This window comes from Haemaphysalis longicornis, unplaced genomic scaffold (genome assembly GCF_048455015.1).
Source record: "Haemaphysalis longicornis isolate Haplotype H1 unplaced genomic scaffold, Haemaphysalis longicornis Haplotype H1 scaffold_2, whole genome shotgun sequence".
NCBI classification, from domain to species: Eukaryota; Metazoa; Arthropoda; class Arachnida; order Ixodida; family Ixodidae; genus Haemaphysalis; species Haemaphysalis longicornis.
Genome location: NW_027526295.1, coordinates 110,315,163 through 110,332,879, shown reverse-complemented (window position 1 = coordinate 110,332,879; position 17,717 = coordinate 110,315,163). Strand labels below are relative to the sequence as shown.

The 17,717-nt window shown below is 46.2% G+C and overlaps 1 protein-coding gene across 1 annotated transcript in view; it reads left to right on the top strand.

Annotated features, from left to right (window-relative positions):
* Nucleotides 1-3,661: 3,661 nt before the first annotated feature.
* The window catches only part of LOC144168221 (cytosolic non-specific dipeptidase-like), a 54,770-nt gene continuing 40,714 nt past the window's right edge, over nucleotides 3,662-17,717 (top strand). Inside the window, exons 1-3 of the mRNA XM_077697254.1 lie at nucleotides 3,662-3,705; nucleotides 9,083-9,206; nucleotides 15,313-15,483. Coding sequence (XP_077553380.1) covers nucleotides 3,662-3,705; nucleotides 9,083-9,206; nucleotides 15,313-15,483 — 339 coding nt within the window. The remainder of the gene's footprint in view (nucleotides 3,706-9,082; nucleotides 9,207-15,312; nucleotides 15,484-17,717) is intronic.

Genomic DNA, 17,717 nt, shown 5'->3' with positions numbered 1-17,717 from the left:
TCCAGTCGACCCCCCTCCCCCCTGCCCCCCCCTCTTTTTGGTCCTCCACCTCGGAAGTCGCCGTCAGAGCTACCTCGTTCCCGCGAAGTGAAATTTTGTGTCGTTCGCATTTTTTTGCCCTTTGGTTTTCCGAAATTCCCGGTTTTTTATCTTCGTATATTCCCGGTTCAGATTGTTCCGGATTAGAGAGAACTGCCTCTTTGCGTTTTACCAGCTCAGCTGATCTCAGTTCCCCCGCCTTGCGACTGCTGTGCTCCATAACCAATTTCGTCAGGCTCGCGGACGCGCCATTTAAAATCTTTTCCCACTCCTTTCTTTCGATGTCACTAAACGTAGACATTTACGGTAATAACTGGAGCCGTAGACCCTTTGGTGCTGAATTATTCTTCACGTAGGAATTTAGGCAAGAGGCATGTGAGGGAAACCGTACTACTTTTTCCACAGTTTTGCGTAGTGATAGGAATGATCTCGACCACTTCACACCAGAGCGGACCTCACCTAAGCCGCCGCGCTTTCAATTTCTCACACCCGATGCCCCCCGCGAGTCGCCTTGACGTAACTGAGTCAGACGGCAGGCAGAGCTGCAGGCCCATCAGCCGCTGCAGCGCTTGACGTGGGGCGTCGCGGGGATCTTCGGCGAACGCCGCCCACGATTTTGAAGCTCACGTCGTCTTTGCGTCGTCTTTTCATTTTCCGGGGGGGGGGGGGGGGGGGGGGGGAGTCCAGGGAAAGTGAAAACTTTTCGCCTATGGATCTTCCTCTAACTACTGTCATCGCCTCACTCTGCGTGTACCAGCGTTTCTCTATCACTTCAAGGACCTTTACTTCCTGCTCGCGAACCGGACACCTTGAGTAGTCCGCCGGGGGGGGAGTCCAGGGAAAGTGAAAACTTTTCGCCTATGGATCTTCCTCTAACTACTGTCATCGCCTCACTCTGCGTGTACCAGCGTTTCTCTATCACTTCAAGGACCTTTACTTCCTGCTCGCGAACCGGACACCTTGAGTAGTCCGCCGGGTGAGAGTTGCCACACAGAGAGCAAGTTGCTTCCTCCGTATTGTATGGTGCGGGAGGATGATCGCCCCAACAAGAACAACAGCAAGCCGAAGATTTGCATCCCCCAACACTATGGCCGAATTGCCAGCATTTCTTGCACAGACGTCCAGTCATGTATCGTCGCGACAGGTCAGTTAGGCGGCCGGCATACGCACAAACAAGGGTCCGTGACGTCATAGAAAAGTTGCGGGAAATTGGCTAGGGGGTCGCGACTGCTTCACAAGTTTTCTTTAATATCTCCGTTATTTGTTCGAAGAATGCGATGATATTGGTATCATTGTTATCGAGACTAAGCAGTATTTCTAATAAAACCAACCTGTATTTTGTCTTCATGGCTCCTTTAAGAGAACGTGCCACGTTTCTGAAGGGCGTGCCATCCTCGCGCTAGTCCCGCCACTGCAAAGAGTGCGGCTGCACTCCGCAGTTCAATCGGGCAGTCGTGATGATGAAAATAAATAACCAGCACACGAGGGAAATAGCCGTAAATGTATAAGATTATAAAAAGTGGAGACGCATGCGTGAGCCATCCGTCTGTTTCGGTAACAGACGATTAGGTCTTCCTCGACAAGTCGACGGCTTAAGTGGTTGCGTGATTTAAGTTTCTTGAGCGGCTTGTGGTCTTTTGATTTTTTATTCCCACTTTTCTTGATTACATAACACGTATTTTGTCTCATAGAAGCTAAGCTACTAGACAGCGCTCGTGTCATCCACACTCGTAACACGATTCTTGTCCTGTTTTCGTCTGCGCTGACCATCAGGAACGTACTCCAACTCGCTGCTTTACTGCATATATGCGTTTACTCTCGACGGGCTCAGATAATTGCACAGCTGCCCATAATACGTCGTACATTCTAGAGCGGGAAATAAGGTAGTGGGTCCCATGGCCATTCTCTTTTAGGGGCGAAGCAGGCCTTAGGGCCGAGGCTTGTGCGTCGGGCGTCCGTGCTCACGATACAGTACCACGTAAATCGAAACATCTGTCAACAAAAGGTTCAAAAAGGTTAACAAGAACAAAATAAAAGGTTTACAAAAGGTTAGAGAGAGAGAGAGAGAGAGACGCACAGCACCGTGTAAATTGAAACATCTGTGAACAAAAGGTTCACAAAAACAAATAAAAGGTTCACAAAAGGTTAGAGAGAGAGAGTGAGATATATATATATATATATATATATATATATATATATATATATATATATATATATATATATATATAGAGAGAGAGAGAGAGAGAGAGAGAGAGACGCACAGCACCGTGTAAATTGAAACATCTGTGAACAAAAGGTTCACAAAAACAAATAAAAGGTTCACAAAAGGTTAGAGAGAGAGAGAGAGAGAGAGAGAGAGAGAGAGAGAGAGAGAGAGAGAGAGAGAGAGAGAGAGAGAGAGAGAGAGAGAGAGAGAGCGCTGCGGTGCAAATTCGTATATAAGCGCGTTCCAGACCACACATTCTCTTTCTGCCATGGATGAAAACGAACATAAGGCGCGGCATGCGGCGGCTCAACGTCTACGCTCAAACTACCCTGGAGGCGAGAGCTCGGGAAGCAGCGGCTCAACGGCAACGCCGACAACAGGCTACCCCGGAGTATATACTGGACACACGCGCTGTCACTGATTTACATGCGCGAGTGCATCCCTAGTGCTTCGCCCACTCGTCATGATTCACTTCGTGGAGATGCGTGATTTTTTTTCCAAATTACACAGCTTAAATGACGTTTGTGTTACAAGTGGTGTCAGCGTTATTCTAACGAGGCAATCTTTAGAGTGACCGAAGCTTGCATTTTGCCTTCATGGCCCCTTTTAAATACGGGGACGTGCACAAAACTAGAAATTTTAATGGTAAGCTTTGGTGCGGGTATGTGATGTGGCCTTTCGTAGGCTTAATGACAGGTAACCCCAACGTAGAGTTGTGGAGCTTGGCCTAACGTTATGCCAAGCAACACCAAACTCATTGTATACGCCAAGCTGCGGGTATGCGTTAACGTTGTGAGACCTCAAAACGTCACGGCTCCTTCCGAAGTCGCCGACAACAATCACCTGTTATGGACGTGCCCTTCCCTGAGTGCAGCGAGATCCAGAAACTTTCGGGGAACATTCGTGTATCCTGGAACACCCCCCGATCTCCAGCGATGGCTGTGGGGCTCCACCGCCGTCTTCTGGACTTCCTCGGGGAAACGGGTGCCAACTAGTACCTTTAGGACTTTATGCCGGAGGGCACACTATTGCATTTAAAAAAAAGTAACGTTCGGCCTATTAACAGAGAAATCCCGCTGGAAGTGCTGTAAAGCGTTCCCCAATATACCTAACAGGTGTGTGCGCTCTGTGGGTATGTAACGGTGCAGGAGCTATGTTTCACACCCAGAAGACAAGAACTCCGCTCAACTAATGGCTAAAATGCAAACGGATTTGGCTGGTGTCGTGTTGAAATCTTTTTGTGGAGAGGTAAAAAAATGGTCAGAGACACAAGATTGTATCAGAGAGCAATAAAATTGTGTCCCTTGAGAATAAACGCCTCTTAGAGTAGGATCAAACCCCTCATTGTGTAAGTGTGAATGACGGAGACGAAGTTCCCGCTCGCCCTTCTTGCCTGCGTGAACAGCAACAGACATCATGGACAAGAGCAGCCTACCTACGGAGCTGGCAGTGGTCTTCAAGTAAGTGCTTTTGCGTAGATATGTGCACCAGCTTGTTTTGTCACCGTGATGCGTTCTTCGCGCTGATGGTGGCTGTACACACGACGTCGTGCAATCCTACCTGCATAATATACCCACGACCCCATATCTTCCTTAATATACCCACGACCCCATATCTTCCTCAACACCGGCAACGAAGCCGAGGTGTTAGCTTGGCTTCATAGTTGGGATGTGTTAATTTATTAGCCTTACTTGCGGTATCTTTTAAAGGTAATGTCTATTATCCCGGAAACCGTGAGAATTACCGCCAGGAATTTATCACGGCACTCGCCTCTGCTTGGCTAAGCGCGCCCCCAGGGTGATGTTATGGGACAAATATTCGTTAAAAAAAGGTTTCCGGCATGGCCCAAGTTTTTTTTTTAACTTTCGAAATATTTGAAGTTTTCGCTCATGGTGATTTTGTTAATGCTTTTTTTATCCTGGTTATTAATATATCAGAAGATCTACGCACAGGAATTCTAGAATAGGTTGGATTAAGTTAAGTATGGATTGTATTCTGTGTCGTTGGGATTGGTTAGGCTAGGATTGTTGTAGTTGGGCTGGATTTGGGTAGGTTATGACGCGTTATGTTGGGTTACGATAGGTTAGGTTTTGTTAGGCTACCTACGTTGGGAGGTAAACATTATTAAGCGAATTTCAAGCCACCCAGCTTTTATGGAATGTGCCGTGAGAATTTCCGGGAGACAATTCTCACGGTTGCCGTGAGATTAGACGCAGGTTTTATTATAAGCTTAGTGGGGGTGGTGCGTTTTAGATTGCTGTCGACACAGTTGTCGTAAAAACAGTGTTTATATTGTCACTAGAAGACGAAGAGGGCGGTAGTGCATACCACTGTGGTCTCAACCATCGACTACAAACAAGCTGTGTGTGGCGCGCAGGCTGCGCGGGCTCAGTCATGACCGCCATTTTGTAAATAGATGCCTTCACCCTCAACCATGGCTCGCCTCATTTGTCCTGCCGCCACGTAAAATTATCTCGGAATATACCGACGTCATGTGTATAGCCATGTATGTAGGCATGCACGACGCCGTCCCAACCATACACCAGGGAGGCGTCATGTGACTCTGTTCAACAGTCATGAAGTTGTCTGACAAAGCAATTCTCATGGCTTGCGAAGGTATTGGCTCTGTATAAATATGATGTTTGAAATTATTCCAAAGCCTCAATGGTGTTAGTACACGGACCGTAGCCTTGATTCTACTACTGTTAATGAGGTTGCCTGTTGAGCAGTCTCCAGTGTGACATCGTTGCATCGTCAGGGATAGCAGCTGAACTTTTGTGCATGTGGTGCATGTTCCCATATCTCCTCATGTCATTCCTATATCATATCTGGGGATAGAATGTCGACCCGGAATCCAGGACAGAAGCAACAGCGTCATGTGACTTTTAGATGAGGTGTTCCAATATTCTACTTTTGGAATTTTGGTGTACAACCTGAAGATTTTTGTCTTGCTATTCGTAATCGACAAGGCCACATATTTCCGTGTCGCTATCCAGGTATCCCTTTACTAGCACCATTAAGGCTCCGGAATAATTTCAAACACCACATTTATACAGCGCATACCTTTGCAAGCCATGAGAATTACTCTGTCAGACAACGTTATCACTATTGAACCGAGTACGGATTTGTGGGTGCTCGCTGGGGAGGCGGCGGGAAGTTTTTGCAGTGATTATGATGATGTTGAAAGATCCAAGACAAGTAAAAAGCTAGACGATGCTTGTTTTACGCACATCTGGCAGTGCAAAGAACGATCCATTGATTGCATGACGTACTTTTACGCCGGACCATCGATCGTAAGGAAAGAGCGGCTGAACATGACTCCAAATTTGTTTGGTTACACGTAGCTATTGCCAAGTGTAACGTTTTTAATCAACAGCCCTCCCTCAGAGTATATTTTCATGCATCGTATGATGCTGCAAGGTTACAGTAATCAATAATCACTGATAAACGTACCCATAGCCAATGTATTCCTGACTTTGCATGGTGCAAAATGGCACAAGCATGCTAAGGGAGAATGTCCTGTTAGAGAACTTCGCCCACAAAACACAGGAAGCATACGCAGAAAACTCTTGCAGCTCTTAAGGCGCGAAAGCATCACTGCAAATGTCAAGGTGCCATCTGCTTGTAAATGATAAAATCGCTGTTTATCATTTCAGCTACCTCAATCATGTAGAGATGGCGGTTTGAAAAAAACGACAGCGTTCTTTTTGTTTGCATCTCCAACAGGTTGTTTGAGACCTATGCGCTTTCGGAGTAAATGCAAGAATGATTGAATACGTACGTATAGTATGCAACACGAAAAAAGGATTGACTGAGCATATTTTATCTGAACTAAACGTTCCTAATCGAAATTGCCTGCCTTTCAAAACCTCAATAAACACAGCATTTTTGCGATTCGCGATATTCCGCCTATAGGTACCGTTTGTAGGCACCGGGTGAAAGGTCGCGCTTCTTGGCATGGCACCCTGGTTTTCTGCAGTGGCGGGCTGAAATTCAGTACCGCGAAACATAGGTGGCGCAGCGAGTAAGCAGCGATCACTGTAGGCGCTTGATGCCAAGTTGAGGCTGCGCTCCGCCCGCCCCATTGTGCGTTCATTCATTCATTCATTCATTCATTCATTCATTCATTCATTCATTCATTCATTCTTTCAGCTGTATCCACTTTTGTTTTACGTAGTCTTTTTCTCTGGTCTGCCTAAGCATTGGGTGCTTGTTGGCTGTCCAGGCAGTTGGTGTAAGCATACAGAAAAGGGATAAGCACTCTCACAAATTTTAACATGACAAGTACATCTTTGAGATAGTCCGTACGGTTGAAATCTCGTTGTATTCTGGATTCGGTGCGTGACCCCGAAAATGCAAAGGCATTTTCTCACTTCAGTCAGCAAGGACGAATCCGCACATGATCCTTAATCAAGACCTATTTTGGGTCATCTACGGTGGGGCAATGCTGGTCGCCTCTCCCTTCTCCCCCCTCCAATCGGCCAATGCTATTGGATGATATGCCATTAACCGTCGTCGTCACCTTATGAGGTTGAACCCCCACCTAAGTAATCTAGAAACCCCAATAAAGCCTCCCGTGACAATACTATCAGCAGTTTTCCTAGTGATGAACACAGGCTTGGGTAAACTGGAAGGTGGTGTGTGACATCTACCTATAAAAAATATATAAGCGTGGTGATATTAAGACTTTGCAGAGCGGCTGCATCAAGAGGGAAACGCCTAATTTAACTACGTTTTCGCACTATTTCCCAGAGCTCTTTCGCAGCTATACAGCGTTCCGAGCCAAACTGCCACTGCTGCAATTCGCCCTCGAATTTTCTTTTCCAAGCTCGTATAGCACCTTCTAGGATTTGCGCTAGACATCTGCCATTGTGTCGGAACGGCGAGCTTTGAGACTTGACAACAGAGTGAAGACTACTGGAAGCACATATGGAGGGTAAGCCATGTGCAGGGAATCAGATTGTGTTGTTTCGGGCGGTGAACTCCCGTGTGAGTGTAAGTCTGTGAGAGGGCTCATTTACGTCGTGGCGCACTTAGTTTTTCGGCGCTATAGGCTTCTCTCGTCATGTCTGGTTGGTGTTTTGGCACTCTGTAGCTAAATGTGCCCCCCGGAATCCCTTGTTCAACACTTTGCATGCAGCATCGCAGTAAACTTACCGAATCATGCCAAATGTGTCTCTTTAAAATTCAGCCAGTTTTGAGCAAAATTTCTTGCTCTCTGTTGTAACGTGCTGTTCATGATGAAATCGCGGACCTGTAACGCACTGGTCTGAATAGAAAGTGTAGAAAGTAGACAGTATATCGCCCAGGTGTACACAGGACGATATGTTTTGCTCACTGACTTACGAAGGTCGATACTTACTGTGTCTGTGTGTAGCTTCATACTGCCAGTGTTAGCGCGTCACAAAACTTGTCTCAATACATTTGGATACAACTTCGTATTCCGTGAAGTTACCTGAAACGCACCTTATTATGGTCAACAGGAAGGAGAGGAGACATGGACGCCTTGGCTACTAACCAGCAATCTGATTGTTTTTCTGATTTGATGAGTATTTATTGTCATCATCAATATCATCACTCTATTTACAAACAAAGCCTCAGCCGAAAATTTCCTCCCACCGTTCTTCGAAGCTTGCTGATTTCACTTTTACCGTACCAATTTTGCAGTTCACCCTCCATCGAGTCTTTTTATCTTCCCCTAATTCGTTTGCCAGTCCTTGGTACCCATTCTGTTAAACGGATGGTCTGCCAAATTACATAACCTCACATAGATTACATCGATGGTCCATCGAATTACATGACCTGTCCAACGCCATTTCTTTCGCCTAATTTCAGCCAGGACGTCTTTTACCCAAGTTTGTTCCCTAGACCACGCTGCCAATTCCCTATCTCGAAGAGTTACCCCTACAATTTTTTTTCAGGGAGGCCAAGAAGGCCCCAGATTTGTGCCCGTACATCATAACCGTAACTACAATGTAGCAATTTTTTGTAGTGACAGAGGTAGCTTACTGCCGAAAATTTGACGGTACTCTATCGCCTGATTTGTATCTTGTGATTTTGATCAGCACATATGTGTTCAAGATGGAACCATTAACTTGTTCTAGTATTTAATTGCCTGCCTCCAAAGGGTGATTGCCTGCATGTTTGTCTGCCAAAATAGTTTTTAAACCCGCAGTTTTGCTTCTCATGATGAGTTCCCGAAGCGTTTTGACAAGTCCAGGCGAAACCAAATGAACAATACAATGTCACCTGAAAATATCGAATGGCTCAAGTAGTCCCCGTTCATACATACTCCTAATGTTTTCCTATTGAGTTTTGTAAACACTTGTAGGCAGGCTGTAAATAACTTCGGAAATATTGTCTATCCTGGTGTCCGTCATCCGCATGATACGACCTACTCCCATTTCTTTCGCTTTATTTTAACTACCATCTCTTCCATAAGAATTTGTTCTCTAATCCGCGCCGTCGCCCTCTTTCTCTTTTATCTAATTGTTTACGCCAGTATTTTTCCTCTGGAATGCAACTTTTCTGTTGCATTCAATTACACTCACAACTCGTTTCGATTGCTTACGCCTAGGCATGCCGTATTACTGCGGCTGGATGGAACGATTTGTGCAAATTGAAAATTCGACCATAAAAGTACCCATGACAAAACACTCACTTCACTGCAAAAAGGTTTCAGCCCCTACAATCTGAACAATAACACGACAGCTGGTGGCTTTCAACGTTATTCCAAAGTTGCTTACGCCGAAGCGGATCGGAACACGCACTGTGCTGAAAGAACGCGGCCTGAGAAGTAATGTTCCAAGATAAAAATGATCGCCCTTGCTGGTGCAGGGTCATCGAGCGCAACACAGACGCCATGGTGTCCTGCCTGAAAGACTTGGTGGCCATTCCGACCGTATCGTCCGACCCAGCCCACCGCAAGGACATCTTGCGGCTTGTGCAGCTTCTGGAACAGGTGTGTGCCAACGGTTTCTAATTCTATAGCTTGTATTCACGGGCGAGGCACGCGTACAGGCAACCATGAGAGTGCGCCGTCACTGGCTACGTCGGGCTCCGCGGGATGGCGGTACTTGTCCATGCTAAGCACATGATCTGTGTTGGACGTGCCAAACTCTACCCCACCAAACGCAAAGTAATGCCTCGACTCCAATGTGAGTGCGATTAATGACATCTCTGTAGGCACCACCGTTGAGAATCCGGTTAAGATGGAGCAGACGACGCATACTTGTTTTTTTTTTCTTCGGCGTGCGGGCGCAGCGGCACAAGCCGAGCCATGTCCGAGGCGAAGCGGCCATGTCAGTGGCCGTTTCCAGTGTTGACAAGCAAAGAAACTGACAGCTAAAATTTTTAATGAATACCACATATAAAAGTAAAGACTTGCATACAACGCTTGTTTAACGCACAGGTGCACAAAACAAGACTCGCACGTCGGCTTCGCAGATCGATCGAAGTCGGGAAAGCTCCAACGTGCTGCTGCACGAGACTTTTTTCACGTGAGAAGAAAATAGCGCTTGTTCGCTAGGGAGGCCAATAATAAATCCAAGTATCTTCACTCCATCAGGAAGAAGCAAATACCGGACGGAAAAGAGATTCGGCTTTCCTTACGTTGAAATGCATTGTTGAGAAAAGCTCCAGATAAATGGGGCGATAATTTACTACAAAGTGAACGTAAACATTTCTGTTAAGGAGTTGAGGCGGTGCGGGAAGGGGACATAAGAAAGTGGCTTTGGTTTTTTTCGAATGCCCTGTGTTGTCGTGATGACGTATTTTGCTCCTTGCATACAGAATGCGTTTCGCGCACTTTTGTTCCGCGTTACACGTTGGGCTTAAAGTGACAACTCCGGCTTAAAGTGACTTAAAACTCCGGCTTAAAGTGACAATGAAAACAATTTAAATGAAGACAATGAACAATGACAAACAATGGGATTTAAAACAATTAAAACAATCAAGACGAAGTAACTTAAAACTCCGGCTTAAAACTCCGGCCTAAAGTGACAACGAAAACAACCAGCAAGTTCGTTTCAAACGAAAGTTGACCTACTTATAGCCATTTTGGTTTGATTCGGTGCCGAAAGATGCCTTAACTGCTCAGAAATCACTGATCAAACAGGGCATATTCCTCCCTCATTTTCCTCGCAGCGATTTCATGACGCAAACAGCGGCTGTTGCAGCCGCTGTTCGCGTGCACAATAAGCCGTAAGCAAGCGAGGCAGCAAGATGTGTAGCGGTATAGAAGAAAGCGAACACAACGCAACCACATAACAAGCGGTTTTGTCAGTTTCGGTCCAATCAGTCGTGCTTTGGCGAACTTCCGTGTCTTTTGCTTCTCCGAACCACTAAGCAAAGTGTTTCTTGATGAAACCCGTGATCACTCTTGACGCATTGTTAAAGAAAAGCATTTGACGTAAAATTTTTAGGCCGCGTGAACGTTGGCGTCGAACAAACCAATCGTGCGGAGCACACGCACGCCTCCTGGCTTAATGGTGCCACCACTAAAGTGGACGAGTTGCGCCATCCACCGGCAGCCAGGAAAGACGTTGCGTACGTTAAAAGTTGCGCGCACTTGTAAATCCGGACTTTAGCCAAAATAAGAGTTCCCGTGTTTCATCTTTAGCGATGAAAAAGAGCGCAGAGGTTCATAATAAAAAAGGCTGTTGCCACAGTACTGAACAAGAATCGTACAGTTATCTGGCCAAGTAGTGCACCGTGTATTGCAACGAGACCGAAAGGAACTTGGTCTTTGCTGTCGCCGCGTCATCTATCGGCTGTGCTCTAATAATATTGTTTCTAGCTTTCTACTGGTTCTTCTACGCTGAAACATAACACTACAAAATCTTCCAGTTAAGTTTTTATAAGCTTGTGAAGGCGTATTGTTAAAATATTTGTCAAGCAATTTTAACCACTTGCGGTGTACGTTGCGCGGTACGGCCGGTGGCAGCGATACCTGTCTTCACGTTTTCTCTATTTTTATCTTATTTTAGAAAACTTATGCATAAAAGTGGTATATTCGTGTTCTTGGGTGATCTAATCTACCGACCTAGAGCAACCAGTACTTTGTCTTCAGTGTCCCTTAGGTTGTAATGAGCGCCCCACACAGGCCGTTGTTAGGATCACTTGTATTGTACATTTTATAGTCCTCTTTCCCAAAGCACAAGTCCTTCCGGTTATCCGCTATCTGTTGCCCCTTTTCAACGGTCTTCGCACTTGTTTCGCATGTAGCCTTACAGGGCCCGTTTTGCTTCGGTTTACTGCATAAAAACTTCACAGTTTTTGTTAAACTTGATAGAAAAGGATGTTTAGTCGGTGCACAAGTCGTCCAGGAGTCTATTCTTATGTGTCTGCTTCCTGCTCATTCTTTCGTTATCCATGCGGTACCGTAAAATACTTCATATGCTGGCTGAGCTCGGCCTCTTTCCTCCATCCGCTGCTGGCTCGGGTAAAAGTTTGTCAGCTATATTGCTTGAGTAGTCCTTACGAGGCCGGCGCCCAAGCGGTAAGGTAGGGTCGTGGAATTGAGCCTCCTCGTTGCGTAAACAACGTCAGTGTCCTGTAATAATACAAATGTAAGAAAAGTAATGCAATACTTGGTTGCACAACAAAGTTTATTCAAGTCAGCAGAAAATTGTAGCCAAAACACCGGCACTCTTTTTTTCAAATATCTAAACAGGCTTCTATTCCTCCTAGTTAGTTTAAAAAAAAATTCATGACGTTTTGTTTTATGTGACTCTTCGGACTCGTAGGCGGGAAACGCAAGTAGGCGGGAAACCGACCCCGTAGAAGATAAATCATTCAGCCTGGTAAAAACACAAGAGAAACGCAGCATTTGGAAGAGTAGAACTACATAGAAGTTATTACGCAATGGAAAACGCCATAATGTGAGAACCCAACGCACGTGTAGTTTGGCAAATATCCATTTTCTGCAGTTCAAAAGTGTGGCAGTTTACAACCAATTAATCAAATTCTGAAAGCACATAAAAACGGAGAGTTCCTTTCTGGAATAGTAAAAACAATTGTTGGTTTAGTTTATCGCCATCGGCTATGCCATTCCAGAGACCTTAAAAGGTTTGTACTTGTTGTTTAATTGCACACAGTAAACAGCGCTGCAACGACAAAGAGGTGAAGACGGCCCAAGCGCTAACTTCGAACAAACGGTTTTACTGCGGATACAGCGCTCTTGTAATATCGTGTCCCGTTTTCACCTGGTTATTTATTGCGCTATATATAATGCGTACTGTTCACTTCTCTGGACGACAGTACCATCGCGATGCAGCTTACAGTATTTACGACAGTGGCTTTTTGCCACTCGCGGAAAATGTCAGCGGAAGTAATCGTTTTTTTTTAAATTTTAATACAGCCATTTGAGGACACAAACAGGGACTGGGTGCAATAGGCTGATAATGATGATTTGAGGTGAATCTGTTGCATGCTACGTACTAATGGCTGAAGTTGTGAAAACGTTTGATTATCGTACTATCCTACCATCAGTGTGATGGTATGATTCCACACATGTTAATGCTGTTTTTACAACCGGCGTGAAAGCGAGCGGGCGGTCCCTTCGAGTGACTTCGCGCAGCGCTACCAAAGCTACGACTTGAAGGGAGCGCGCTGCACCATCAACCATGCGAAAAGAGTGCGCGAGACCACATGTCATACCGTGGCAGTTGCACCTTAACTTCAGCAGGAAGCGCAATACGTGACCTGGGATTACATATTTTGCGTTTTGTTCTCAGTGCCAGCTCCAGAAGCGTTGCAAGAAGTTGGTAAAAGCTGTTCGCGGAAGAAACCATCCCAACACTTTTACACCAAAGCTGTTAGCCTCTCGTTCGTCGCAAAATTTTGTGTCGTAAACAATAAACCCAGGCAGGACCCAGCAGTTCTTATCTAAGACGTCGAGCGCATGCGTCAGGATAATTCATGAGTGCGGCATAGAGCTCAGTATTCGTGCAAAGAAGAAAACCACGAAACAAAAAAACTTATCAAAACGGCATGGTGGATGATAAGACGCCGGTGAGCAATGGGACCCTCCCCCCGCCCTCCCTCCCCCCAATCTATTGTGGTAAAGATTAGGTTTGCAGCTGCTCTCGAAGGGGGGGGGGGTGTTGACGTCATTCCAGGGCTAGCGCGTGCATCCGGCTAGGCAGGACCCAGCAGTTCTCGCCCAAGACATCGAGAGCATGCGTCAGGACCCAGCATTTGCCGCCAGAACGACTGAATGAATGAAAGCTTTATGGCTTTATTCTGTATATCTTTTGCCGGTATAGGTCCCCTCTGTTCAGGGAACCTTTACGTTGCCTGTCGTGGCTTCCTAGGCGGCGTCGTGTGGACTAGGTTGCGTCTTTGTCGAGGGCTTGTTGAAGGCCCTTTGCGGTGGCGTTCCAGGTTTTGCTTGATGAAAGCGATGAGGGCAGTTTGGTCTTCACGTGACGACAGTCCCACAATGGTTTCTTGCCCTGGTCCCTTGTTGGATTTGCGGAATAGGTGATGCTGGTACAGCACTCCCAGGCGTTTCGAGCACTGTGGGAGTGGTCTTTCTTGGTAAAGGGCCATTCGTGCTGGGGTTAGGAGGGTACCGGTTTGCACCTGCAGAGAAGCCAAGTGCAAGCGACAAGCCCGCCGAGACAACCAGAAACATTTCATACCCTTCCCCACCAGCATGTGTAGTGCTTTACAACAGCTGCGCTGGACATCCACTTTCGCAGGGCGGGATGGCGTGCATTTTTAACACGAATGTTTTATTCCGGGATAGACAGATTTCAATGACGTCATATCCTTCGCGGAAATGAAGCCAGTACAACGAAGCAAGCGGCCTGTAAAGGGTGCACCCCTGCACACAGGGCCTTCTTTCGGGGAAGCAACATTTAGTACCAAAGAATACGTTATACTTGGGGTTGTTCGTTTTCGGGTTTTATACTTTAACACGAAAGTGTTTTCTGCCGGCATACACCAAGATTTTACTGACGTCATATCCTCCACGGAAATGACGCCAGTACACCTTTGCCGAAGCGACCCGCCAGCAGGACGGCGCTCGCCAAGCACACCCACAAGACAGCCGCCGACCCGCAAATCATGCTCGGCTGCAGATTTCGCTGCATGTTTCACTTTCGTGTTTTACGGATTCTTATGAGAGACGAATCAACCACAGTTTTTTACCCAGACGCGTCACCAACGGTGGCAATAAAAGTCTGGCCCATAAAAGGACTGCTTTGTCCAGATGACAATGATCCTAATTTTATCGCAAACTCCCAAGAAGTAATGAAGTTACCAAAGAATACGTATGAAGCAGTTGCGACTTCCCAGCCACTTTGCAGCAATTTCTCTGTGACGTAACAGAATCTTGCTCATGCGATTGGCCGCGGCCAAGAATGACGACTAGGCGGTTAACTAGGCAGTTAACACACTGATAACTGTTTTCAGTCCTGGCCCATATTACGTCACTCCAGCCTATATTATGTCACTGAAGCGCGAAATTTGAACGTTTTTAAAATATTTTTGCGTGAGTGAGTGAAACATTTCATTCAACGAGAGGCCATCAGGCCCCTGGGGGAGCAAGTATGAGGGGAAAAGAGGAAGCTCCCAACTCACACAATGAATACAGTTGCCGTCCTTGGGTCCTAATCACAAAAATTAACACGTTTAAGTCAGCCAGTGGCTCACAAATGCACAGTTCACACTGAAATGTACAGTTCCCACAGTGGACGATGTGGTTCATTCTGAAGACACTGCACGCTTCGGACAGTTCACATTGTAGGCAGAACGACGAAATCGATGAAGCCGTTACACCCGTTTAAGACCGTTTTCAAGGGCTTACTGGGTGATTGCTTCTTGTGTGTTGGGATTGTCACAGACCCGACTAATATGTTCCTGTTCAGTCGCAGGGGCGGGAACTAGAGTTAAAAGCTGTTAAAAGCTGGATTTTCGCGTGTACCTGGTTAATCATGTCTTTCGTGGCTGCTACGACCCTCAGTGAGTTACCAAAAGCTAGCTCTTTTAAATCGAACAAAGTGGTATTTTTGTTTTTATGGCCAGATCAAAGCGGTGCCATCATTCCCATTCCCGTGCAGAGGCTGAAGAGGCACGGACTGCACGTGACTGTGGACGCACTGGATGACCAGAGGCTTCCCGGGGGGAGGAAGGCGCCAAGCCCCCCTGTTCTCGTAGCAACCACAAATCCCAATGCCGGCCGGAAGACGCTGTGTGTGTATGGGCACGTGGACGTTCAGCCTGCCTACAAGGTGGGTCGCGTCGCACTTTCACGGGTGTTGTGAAAGAAGTCTCACGATCACCCCTTACAAATATGCTTCTTTACATTCTGTAGACGTTCTGTTGACATCCTACCAAATTTATTGCTATCCTACATACTCTTACATTCTATTGACAGTTGTCTGTAAAAAGTCTATTTAATATATGTTGACAATTGTCTATTGACTGTTGTATATAGAAAGTCTACTTAATTTACGTTGACATTTGTCTGTTGACGGTGGTATATAGAAAGTCTGTCAAATTTATGTTGACATTTGTCTGTTGACGGTGGTATATAGAAACTCTATCAAATTTATGTTGACGGGCTTCTGTAGGAAGACCACTGAAAGTTTTTTGACACCCTTTGTCGCAAGTTGAATTGAACGCAAACACCTGATTCCTTCGTCCTGGAGTCCGATTTGAATTAATTCATATTGTTTTTTTCTAAATAGCTGGAAAGGTTTAGAGTATTTGGGAACAAACTATTTACTTACACACACACACACACACACACGGACGCACACACGCACGCACACACGCACGCGCACACGCACGTATCTTTCTCCCTCCCTCTCTCTCTGCATATATCTTCACACTTGCGCACTCCAAGAAAAACAAGTGGCAAAAGGGAGCAACTTTCACTGTTCGTACGGGTTGGTCCTTCACGACTTGCTCGCTTTCACTCTTCACGGTGATAAACAGGGCTAATCAGCGGTTCCGAACAAGCGCCAGCCAGCGGCACCAACCACTCGCAACCCCTCGTCACTGTGTTTTGATTTACGCAAGCTAAGTGCTACATGGTTGAAAGGAACGAATTATTTGCGTAAATATTTCGCGACAGACTGCTGGACGCGTCTCTAACAACGGCGATAATCGAAAATCGCCCGCTATGCTAAGCTAATCCGGCTGGCGCAGATGCTTTGGCCGCTCTCGACCAACCGACACCGGCGCCCGTCCCTCTTTGCGTACCTCCGGGAGAAACGCGCCAATCACCGGAGGCAGCCAACACGCGGCGCGCTTTCTTGCAACCCATTCCAGCTTTCCGTTTTGTTTGGTTACAGCTTGCAACTATAAAGTAAACAAGAAGATATGTGCAATCGTTTACGTCCCAGTGTTTCCCGGTATTGTATTTTGGAAATAATAACGCGCAGTTTTGTAAACATGCAATGAGAGGCACGCCTCACTGCGGCATGGGCATCCCGCGGATGGTGGCTATATATACATGAAGTGCACTGCTAGTAAGTGTGCGGTGGCAGTGTCGTGCTTCTTTGCGTTTGTGCTTTTTCGGCTATAGTACATTTCTGAGTTAGGGTTTTGTTATGACATTTCAGAAAGTGAGCGTGTGAATGTATGCCTCCGAAAAATGTGAACGGTTAATATCCCTTGAAGAACCCCATCAGCCTAACCTGTTGCTGGTTTTTTTTCTTTTGTTTTTGCTGCCACTACAGGATATCTTAGAGAGAAATGATGACGACCTTCAATTAAGCGGTATTGACAGCAGGGTCTACGAATGGTCGGAATTTCCTACTGCATCACATTTTGAATATTCTGTCAAAAAAGGCTTAGGTTAGCAACAGCGATTGAGTATAAAGTCTACACAAAACTTTCTGTAGAAAGTCTACAGAAACGTTTCAGTTCAAACACGGTGGCCAATGGTTGACAAAAAGTTGGTAGGCTGTTGCTAGGAAGTCTATAGACAGTAAGTAGACAGTCTACTCAATGTTGGTAGCTTTTGTCGACTTTTGTCAACAAACATTGAATTCAATGTTGGTAAAAATTTTTATGAGGGACTGCGCATGCTAACAATGCCAGCATTGTTATTTAAATCGAATTTATTGTATGTCCCGGCCCTTTGTCTTCTTGTTTTCAACAACAACGGGCTTCAGAAAGGCAGGCGGTGGTTACGCGATGCCAAAATTATTCTTTGTGATTTGCCTTTTGGTTATTTTTATTTTTAGGGCGCAGCTCTTTGTCACCCGTTCGTGGGCTGAGTCGCGTCGCCGTCGTCGTTACCGAGAGAACGATGGCAATACCAACGAGTGAAAGAAAAAAAGCGAACGATGAAAGAAAGCAAAGGAGGAGAGTGTCGCGAAATTGGGAGGGGAGGGCGCTTCGCCGTGGCGGCGCGAGCCATCGCTCTCCGAAAGTGTGCGGTAAGGGAGGGGAGGGGACAGTATGCTGTGTCCGCACGAGGCGCTCGACGGCGCGACGTTTGGCGAAAACATGA